This window comes from Cynoglossus semilaevis, chromosome 1, assembly GCF_000523025.1.
Source record: "Cynoglossus semilaevis isolate Cse_v1.0 chromosome 1, Cse_v1.0, whole genome shotgun sequence".
Taxonomy (NCBI): Eukaryota; Metazoa; Chordata; class Actinopteri; order Pleuronectiformes; family Cynoglossidae; genus Cynoglossus; species Cynoglossus semilaevis.
In genome coordinates this window covers 16,927,963-16,938,432 of record NC_024307.1, presented here as the reverse complement: position 1 = coordinate 16,938,432, position 10,470 = coordinate 16,927,963, and the positions used below count along the sequence as shown (strand labels likewise).

The 10,470-nt window shown below is 42.2% G+C and overlaps 1 protein-coding gene across 1 annotated transcript in view; it reads left to right on the top strand.

Annotated features, from left to right (window-relative positions):
• syne2b (spectrin repeat containing, nuclear envelope 2b) overlaps nt 1-10,470 on the top strand; it is a 34,547-nt gene that overhangs the window by 22,552 nt on the left and 1,525 nt on the right. Inside the window, exons 20-32 of the mRNA XM_025060586.1 lie at nt 2,197-2,337; nt 2,454-2,555; nt 2,762-2,941; nt 3,036-3,194; nt 3,278-6,379; nt 6,874-7,008; nt 7,186-7,311; nt 7,892-8,085; nt 8,696-8,765; nt 8,940-9,040; nt 9,128-9,248; nt 9,512-9,802; nt 9,895-10,463. Of these exons, the coding sequence (XP_024916354.1) occupies nt 2,197-2,337; nt 2,454-2,555; nt 2,762-2,941; nt 3,036-3,194; nt 3,278-6,379; nt 6,874-7,008; nt 7,186-7,311; nt 7,892-8,085; nt 8,696-8,765; nt 8,940-9,040; nt 9,128-9,248; nt 9,512-9,802; nt 9,895-10,463 (5,291 nt within the window). The remainder of the gene's footprint in view (nt 1-2,196; nt 2,338-2,453; nt 2,556-2,761; nt 2,942-3,035; nt 3,195-3,277; nt 6,380-6,873; nt 7,009-7,185; nt 7,312-7,891; nt 8,086-8,695; nt 8,766-8,939; nt 9,041-9,127; nt 9,249-9,511; nt 9,803-9,894; nt 10,464-10,470) is intronic.

Sequence of the window (10,470 nt, the reverse complement as noted above, 5' to 3'; positions counted from 1 at the left end):
CGCGGCCGTCCACGCGCTAGACAACATCCCGCCACACGCCACTCCTGGAAATACAGCCGAGGTAATTGTCAACGTTAAGAGAAAAAAAAAAGTCACAATAGAATATCTGTTTGTGTCCATAAATGGGCATTGATGGTAAAATAAATACTAGATGTGTAATAGGAGAGAGTATATTTGGAAATTATAGTTGTCAAACAGCCAAATGGTCTGTACTTGTACAGTGTAGTAGTTCTCTTATCATTATGACCACAAAGTAAGCGAAACTACTGATTTTATGCCAATTACCTTTTGGTACAAGTCAATTCAAAGCACTGAAAAACTGCAAAATAAATCTAACAAAAAATCTGAGACACCACTTATGTAGTTTAACCATAAATCACTAATAATTGTTAATGCCCTTCAAACGTACACTATATAAAACATATTCTATATAGAGTTATTTATAGTGACTTATACAATACAGTGAATTACCCACTAAAGAACCCAAAAATTATAGTGGCAGAAGTAAAAACAAACTCAGGCCCTAAAGCAGGGGTCTGCTATCTGTGGCCTGAGCCATATGCAATTCTTATCATTTGTATCCTACACGCATCAATTATTTATGGCTTTTTACAGGTGACATCTGAATCTCTGGCAGAGTGGGGCTCACGACAAGCCCAACTGAACGAGGTGGGAAACTTCCTGATTGAGAGAACTAACCCTCAGACCAGCAGGGTCCTTTCAGAGGAGATCCGTCGGGTCAACATGCATTGGGCTGAATTTGTCCACAAAAACACTTTTGTAAGTTATTCTTAATAAGCAGTCAGTGGTTTTAAATCAGCAACATCTCAGCTGTTGCTGCTGCTTTACCTCAACTATTTCTTGTCATTGGCCAAATTCCTAGATGTTTGGCCAATGACTATTTCTTGTCATTGGCCAAATTCCTTTTGTGTTTACGTAATTATAAGTGACGACTAACAGCAGGCATTTGGATCAAATGTCTCATGCCTTTGGAATTTAATGAATTATTCTTCATTTGTTATATTTAACCCTGGTGTCTGAAAATAAGGAGTGTCTGAATGTATGAAGGTGCAGTCCACCTTTTATTCTTTGGATCGCAATGATAATCTTCAGTACAAACCATTACTGATGTTTTAGACAACACCCCAGTCTCTGTCATCATACAGCCAACATTGATTCAAGTGATAAAGATTAAAACAACGCCAGGTTGGATTCATCAGTAATATTCAGCTGATAAAGATTAAAACAAACAAAACAACCCAACCAGGTTGGATTCATCAGTAATATTCAGAGCAAGTCACTATGTATTTTTCTGTTAGTATTCATTAAAGTTCGAATTCACCAGCTGCCAAGTTCCCACTGAGGTGCTCTGAGCATGGCACCGTCCGCACACACTGCTCCCCGGGCGCTCAAAAAGCTGCCCACTGTTCACTTTGGTGATGGGTTAAATGCAGAGGTCAAATTTCATTGTCTGCAGTGATGTGTGTCACAGTGACAAGGAATTCACTTTCCTTTCCTTTAAAAAAGAAAAAAGTGCAAAAGAGTGAGCAAGAGAAAAAGAGCCACCATACACTGAGACACCACACTGCTGTAAAAGTACTAAAACTTTGGCTGCAAAATAATAACTAATAATACAAAGGCAGACTACTAGGCATGCAAGTTGACGATTTAATAACAAGCAGGCCCCACTAATAACCCGTCTGCTCGGCTAAATAGTCATGTCCAGAAATCAACAAATCATCAAAAAAACACGGTTTGCTTTGCCAATGAAATGGTATTGCATGTTTCTTTGTATAGTATACTAAAAAAAATGTGCACAAGAAACTACTTTTGATTTAATTAGTCATGATTATTTGCTGATTAATTATGTGACTAAGGCGAATTACAATTTTAAACTTTGGCCAACACTAATAAAATTACGATCACTTGAAGAATAATCATGCAATTAATGGCCAATAAACTGTTAATTGTTCCCAGCATTAATATATATTAGGGGTGTGCTATAACTGAAAGTGAACAACTTGTCATTGTGGCAGCACACCACTGCACACAACGAAGTGGTAACCAATGGTAACTTGGCAGTTGGTGGACTCAAACCTGAAACCTTCCGAACCAGCACTGCCCTTGTATATGTATATATACAGTAGATATATATAGTTGCTAAATATGTCTATTCCATATTAACTGAATTTTTAGGACATCTCGACTGGGCCCAGGGCAGATGTGCAGACCAGACCCCAAGACCCACAGACCCTGATTAGAGAGGCTACTCTCATTCTTAAAGAGCCCCTGGAGGCCATGGACGGACCTATGCGAACATACAGAAAAAGAATTCAGGTAAAATTGCTGTAGCTTAAAATATGTAAAAAATTTTGAGTTAATACAATTGTCATGGTAATTTACCTGGAAAAGAATCGTATTTAGAAGTCAAGAGTTTTTTGTTTTGTTTGTAGTTTATAATAAAGAAGATAAGTGAAGTGGATCTGGATACCATGATGCCATCTCCAGATTACCCACCAGATCAGATACAGAAACTTAAGCTTGCTCTACCTGAGGTAAGGGTGATTTATCTTTATATATATATATATATATATATAAAATTATATAATTTAACAGAATTTAAGAATTCAATTGGTTCCCACATTGTTGTTGTTAAACAAAGATCTGTAAAGAAAAAAACCCACATGGTTTCCATTGTTAAAATGACAAATTGAAGCAGCATATTCTTCCCTTTTATCACCTGCCTATGTGACGTCACCAGGTGATGCAGACCCTATGTGAGGCACAGCAGGTGTGTACAGAGCTGCAGCAGAGTGTGTCAGGTCTAGACAGTCGGCTGGCTGAACTCCTGCACTGGGAAACAGAAGCCAGGGAGCTGTACCATCTGTTGAGGGCCTCAGAAAGACAACAGCACCATCGGGAACAGGACCCACGAGCCAGGGTAAAAAAACATTTCCAGAATAGAATCCTTTGTGTTTTTTAAATAATATAAGTTTAAAGCACACTCCAACTCTGTATCATTTTCTCTCCCCCAGGTCTTGATCTCCCGTGGTCTACAGTTGGAGGGTCAGGTGGTGACAGAGGAGCAGGACCTGCAGATGATAGTAATAGCAACTCAGAAAAACTCTCCCATCAGGTATCTTCATGCCTCCACAATACAAGACAGAGTGCGAGCAGCTGTTGCTCAGTCACAGGTCAGATGCTTCCCCCCTCTTGATCTTATAAGATGTTTGCATTTATAATACTATGAGAGAATAAAGTGGAATTATAATTCCAGGAAGCCGTTGGCATGCTAAGCAGCCTGGGAGCTAGAAGAGACAGAAGCAGAAGTCCCCCAGAAGAAACCCCTCCAGCAAAGATTTTCATACAGGCTCAACAAAAAGCTCAACATTTGAGGCCTCTGGACACCCAGGAGCCAAGTCACCAGCCTCAGACCAAACCAGATTCCCAGCAATACCAAGCCTTTGTTCCAAAGATAGTGGTGCAGGAACACAGAGAGCAAAAGTCGACTTCTCCTCCAATGCCATATACTTACGCAGAGGCTGTAAAAAGAACTGGAACAAAGTCACCTACAGAGTCCCAGGGTTTGACCTTGTCAGCGACTGCTTTGACAAAACAACAACCACAAATGCTTGACAGTCAAAAGGAAAAACAGGTACAGCAGCAACAACTCACCCAAGAGCACCTGCAAGAACTGGATCAGCAGGAGATGATTCCAACGCTGCCACAATGGCAATTGACACAGGAACATAAATCAACAATGCATCAACCAGAAGTTGTATTCCATGTACAAGATGAAACACATGGAGGAGGGATTTCTGGACATGACTATTTACCCCAGCAGACAGCTCTTCAGAAACTAGATTCAAGCTCTGGTGAATTTCAAAGCAGAAAGGCTCAGGCAATGAAAAACAGACCCTGGTGTCAAAAGACAGAAAGCCAGAAAGGGCCTGCTCCTCATCCAGAACAGGAGTTAGTTCAAGCAACAAAGACACATTCAGAGACAACAAGCGAAATGGTAACAGTCCAAATTGATCTTCAGCATTCAGGAGGCCCTGAACCTCAGCTGCAAGCACATGCTCTACAGCTAAGACAGCAACCTCAACATCTAATTGAGCCACAGCAAGAGGTGCTAAAACAACTACCACGGCCTGCATTAAGACAAACACAACCACACCAAGCTGTAAGTGCAAAACCACCTCACCCAAAAACTTCAGCACTTCCCCAGGTTAAATCGGCATCTGAGGTAGTGGTCCAGGTGCAATCAACAGGTGTATCCCAAAATATCACCCCGCAGCCAACAAAGACCATGCCCCCACCAATCAGAGTGAGTCAGGCTGAGTCACAGTCACCAGTTTTTTCAGAACCCCATGGCTCTGTGAAGTCACAGGTATTGGCTCAGTCCCAAACATGTTTCTTAGCTGAGCCCCAGTCAAGTATGCAGCAACAGGGCCAGGCCCAAAGCCATGCCCATGGTCCGGCTGTAGCTCAGGTACAAACATGGCCTCCTGTCAGACCCTCTTCTCCAATGCACACCACAGTGCAGGATCAAATTCAGTATCCAGTGCCATCCCATATTCAACTGCGTAGTCACCCTCAGTCCTGGGGACCCGTGAGGCCCCCTTCACCCAAACCTCCAACACAGGTCCTGCCTCAAGCCCCTGCACAAGAAAATGTTGATATATTGAATCCAACACATGGTGAAGCCAAGGCCCATTCTAAAACTCATGTTCAATCAGTGCCTGAGATGAAATCTCTTCCACAATTCATGACTCAACCACAAAGCCAGATGCCACCTGCCTATTCCAAAATTCCTACCCAGTCCATCTTTCAACCCCAAATGCATACTTGGTCCCAAGTCAGAGCCACTTCCCCAATGTCTACTCAGCATCCACAAACTGAATCTCAGCCAGAGGTTCAATCGCCATCTCACCAGTGGGCACCCAACCAAGAACCCCAATGTCAGGTATTTCTCCAGCAGAGACCTCCCATTCCTCAATCCTTGCACCAGCCAATGGATCAAAACTTACAATCTCAGGCACATCCACCCATCCAGATTCAGTGGCTACAGCCAATGCTCCAACAAGGATCTCAGATACGATCCCCTGGGTATTCTCAGGCTGGGCCATCATACACACACCCTCAAATACAGCCATTGTCACAAATACAGCAGCAAATGAGACCTCAGGCTCCCATGCATCAACAGGCTCCAATTGGGCCATATGATATTTCACATCATCAAGGACAACAAGGACAAATACCACAGATTTGTGTCCGCCAACGCCAACCTTATCCAGAACCCCTCTCGAAGCCATACCCGCAAATGCCACCAATATGTGTTCGTCAACGCCAACCATTTCCAGACCTACCCACACAACCATACCAGCAAATGCCGCCTGTATGTGTTCGCCAACGCCAGCCTTATCCAGACCCACCCTCACAACATTATACACCCTCGCTGCAGATTTGTATTCGTCAACGACAACCTTATACAGAACCTCCCTCAAATCCATCCACACAACTCCCACAGAATTTCATTTGCCAACCCCAGCTGTATTCACAGCCCCAAGTCTATCCAGAGTCTTCCTCACAAACAAACATCCAAAGACAGACGAGCCTAGAAAAGTCCTATTTTCCTGCTCAGCAACCTGAGGCCAACCTACAGTTCCAGGAACCTCGTTCTCATACCAGCTTTCAGGCCTCACCACAGGTAAACACTGTGGCTACAGATCAACCAAAGGGTCACACTTCTTCCAATGTGACATCCCCTGTCTATATAGCACCACAACCAGATGTTCAGGTAACAACTCAAATAAAAGTGCATTCACCAATACAAATTAAGAGAGAATCACTTCCTCAGTTTATACCTGAACCCAAGGCTGGGTCAACAACACAGCCTAAGGTAGAGGCCCAAATAGCACAACCTGAGAGTCAATCACCAGTTCAAGCTAAGGTTCAGTCAGCAATTCAGCTGAAGCCTCATTCTTTACCTCAACCCAAACCGCAGACACATGTGCTCCCTCAACCCCAAATTCAGCCTCAAGTGACTCAGATACCAAAGGTCCAGATTAGCCCAGAGGAAAGACCTCCTACCCATCCATTCACTTCACAACCCAAAGAACAACTTCTGCAAACTAATGTGGTCTCTCAGGTAAATGTTTTGCCACAGTCCCAGGCTGAGTCTCCAGACCCGTGCATCAGTCTTCCAGCTTTGGCTCAGGCACCACATCAGACCTACACGGAGGCTTACACCAAGGCCCAAGCACTGGCCAGGAATGGCTTTGAGGAAGCCAAGCACTGCCTACAGGAGCACATCCTTGAAGCCATCAATATCTTCAAAGTCAAGTGTATATCAGCCAACCAGATATCAGTCAAAGAGGTAAGTGATATTTCTTACTAGTTTTATTTTGTAGGTTTTGTGTTTCTACTAAGCCTTTCTAGACATGTTCTAAAGTGGAGTCCTTCTCAGAAATGAATCAGAAGGGCTGTATTTGAGGACATTCAGTAGACATTCTTTGGAGACTTGGCTTGCTGACAGGTGTCCTGATAATGTCTGGGCAGCTCAGGTTAGCAGAGGCTCCAGAAAATTACAAACGGGATAGATGAATCTGTAACTGTTTCAGATGGTCTAAGGCAGGGGTCGAGAACCTATGGCTCACAAGCCCGATGTGGGTCTTTTGATGACTACATCTGGCTCTCAAATAAATCTTAGCTGGCATTTCTTATCACAATAAGTAACAAAAAATTCCGCTGATATTCAAGTAATCATTACAGAAATCATAATGATAAAATAATCTTCAAAAACTAGTCTTTTACTACAAATAATGAAAAAAATAAAAAAATACAGTGCTAAATGAAATGCTCTTCTGCCAGGAGGCGTTGAAAACCCTGGACCCGGAGTTACTGGAGGAGTTCCTGCGAGCAGCAAAGGGCATGGAGGCCTTTTGCACTCTACCACAACTCAGAGACCTGGAATTTTTCACCCAGTCTGTCAGAACTCAGTGGGAGGTAGGGCACAAAGCCACCTACTGGTGAAATTGTGATATTTAAAATACATGTTACAGGAGATGTAATGTCTAAGCCTTGTCTTGTTGTTTGTTAGGTAACAAAAGATTGCCAAGGAGACCTACATGCTCTGTGTATTTATTTTTATTTTCTTAAAATGTGTCTTGTCCTGTCCACCAGGCTGTGAGAGCTGAGATCTCAGGCTTTTTGCAAAACTTGCGATTTGAAGTAACAAGAAAAGACTTTAACACAGCTGTCCTTCAGTGTGAGCTGCTCTTAGGTTCCACCCTAGAAACACAAATACAGGTAGTTGAATAATAATAGAACAGAATTAAAAGTCTGGTGATGGGTGTGTTTCAGTGGTAAGCTTCTCTGCCAGCGTATCTGTCATTTCATCATGTAAACCTATTTTTCTTCTTTCTTCCTTGTTTGCTACACCGGATCTCGTCAATCACACTTGGTAACTGCTGTTTGTTTCTTTCTTGGAAAGAATGCTGATTTTGTTGGCAGGTATAGAGGGAATTCACACCTAGCTGTGACAAAAGGAAAACACAATTCTTTTGAAAGAACAACACAGACACTTTACCACGTACAGTCTAAAAACAGCATTCTTTTTCTATATGTGTGGTATCTTGTTCTTGCTGCTGTCTTTGGGGCTTACGCTTTTTTGTTGTTTTTCGAGCTAAAATAACATTTAAAAATAATTGTGTATATTCAATGATGCTGCCATTTTTAAGATTTTAAAATATCCACATAATTTGTATAAATTGAAGTCAGTTACTTAAATGTATCTATTATCGTGTCGAGCCATTACATTTCAAGTAATTTGTTGTTGTGCAGTCCTCTGCAGTTTTCTGACTGTGTTAATTCTGTTGACTTTAACCAGGCCTGCTTTGCTGTGGACGGCAGCTTCGCGCAGGCAGGAAAACACCTGGAGGCTCTGAAGGAGCTGTGTGACACTTTGAGTCCTGAGGACGCTCACCGTCTGGCCCAAACCCAGCTAAGAGAGTGTGAAAGGAGACTAGCTGCCATCCAGCACCAGTTCAGTGGAGACCAGGACACATCCGTTTCTGATTCTAGGTCAGATATTACAGAATAAATGTTCCATTCTTGTGTTGAAAGACAGAAATAAAAGTCTACTCAATTACCAACATTTTTTTCGCAACCATGGGTCTAACCTTAACTCACTTATAAAAAATATGTAAACGTGTAATGTGTAATTTATTTAAATAAACAAAGTATCTCTCAAAAACACAGATAATATATTAAGATGAGCCTGTAACTTTGTTAGATTTAATTTCCAATTTGTTATTAAGGGTTACTTAATATCTATGATGGCTCAAGTACAAATGCACTTAACCCAAAAATTTTACAACATTGCCAAAACAATGAAACTTACCCAATATCTAAGAAAATTGAGAATGTCAAATAAAATAGGGGAATATTAGATAAAACACACTGTTGACTGTTAATGCATATCAGTTTTATTCCATATAGTATAAAACAATCTTAAAACACCCAAAATCTAATTAGGAGTTTTGAAATAATTTTCCAGCATTTGATTGTTCTGTTTACTGTATTAAATTACAGGTCAAAACCCTCTGTATTAAGTTCTTACATAGAGTGCTTGTATTTTCAGAAAGTAAATATCTCTTCTTTTTGTAAATAATTTCAAACCTGACTTTTGCAGGATTTCTGCTGAATTCACCGAAGACCTGACTTTGAAACAAGAGCTGGACAAACCTCAAATCTCAGTAGAGGTAGAAACCTTTTTTACCATTTTAATTTCTCCCACAAACACTGTTACCACCTTTTATGCCTTCTAAGGATAGAAAGTTTCAGTTGTATTCCCGATGGCTCATTGTCAAATATTAGATTTACCTCCTAAGGTGTGAGGTCAGAGCTTACAAGCAAACATTCTTTTTCATTCTCAGGTGTCTCACGTGACAGCAAAGACAATCAATGTGGAGGGAAGTGAGGTTGAAAAACAGCCAAGTGTAGAAGAGGAGGTGACTAAAAAAGAGGCCTTGGAGAGGTAGATATAAATAAGCAGGTGTTACTGCCATCACATTTCATTGAATTAAAATATACATATGAGCTAATTGTCAATTTAAATCATCAGATATGAGCATTGTAAAAAGACTCTCCAAGTCCAACTGGCAAAAAATGAACAGAGCATCGCAGATGCGCAGTCTGACACCGTCTCTCTCCAAGGCTTACACACTCGACTGCAGGAGATTCAGGTACAGAAGCTTCTTGTATATCCAAAAAAGTCATTAGCAATTAATGATTAGTTAAATAAAGAAAAGGAATATATATATATATATATATATACTGTAGAAAATTGCTTATTTTTTTGGTAAAGTTTATTTTTTAAGTTATATGTTATAAATAAATATTTATAATACTTCCATAATACTTCTGGTTTAAAGAAGACAGGATCCACTGATCTATAACCAGTGAAATAAACTGTTATCTTAAATAACAACAAACGTTCTCTCTCCAGTTCTTGAGACAGGAGACGGAAGCCCTCTGGTCTGAGTTTGGAAACCTGTGCTCCCAGCTTCATGGTAACCCTGTAGTGGAGCAGGAGAAGGCAGAACTCCAAGAGCAGTGGCGTAGCCAACAGCAGAGCCTCCAGAGGAGAGGCAGCTCACTGGGAGCTGCACTCAGACAGATTGACTCAACCGAGAACCACATGGTGGACTTCACCGACCGCCTTGACCGCTACCTGAGACAACCCAAAGACATCACATCCTTCACGCTGGCCAACACCAATATCTTGAAGGACATCAAGGTCTCCACTCAGCTGTAGACGTCCTATTTGTTTGTGGATTGTTTCTGGACAGCATCTTCTTACAGCTAAATCTTGTTTTCTTTTTGCAACAGGAACTAGATGACAATATCCAGAGTGAGCTGGACCAGCTGGCCCGTCTGGACCCTGAATCCACGGATTTGGACCCCAGAGACTGTTTCCCTCTGGCCCGTGAAGTTGAAACTCACAGAACCAGCCTGGACCAGCTTCGACAACAGGTCAGAAAGAGTGAAGCAGCTGCTCGGGCCCTGGACCGATTCCTCATGTCTCTGAGAACTATGGATGAAGACATCTCCGGAGTACTCAGCACACCCCAGAGTGACACTGCAGCCATGCAGGAGTGTCGCTCCAAGCTCACACTGATCCGACAGAGTATCGACAGCCTGAAGGAGAAGGCTCCTCAGCTGGATCTGCTGCTGCAGGGAGCCAGACTCACCGTCACCAGGGACAGCGTCCCTGCTTCTTGTCTGGACATGGTGACCACTCTGCTGCCGAGGCTAGAGGAGGCTGACGGAGTGCTGGCCAATCAGCAGCAGGGCCTAATGAGGGAGACACAAAGCAAATCCTTGGGTTTGAGGAAAAGGGCGCTCCTGGGACAACTGAGAACATTGCAGGATACTGTGGAATTACAGGGTCTGAAGGAGCCAACA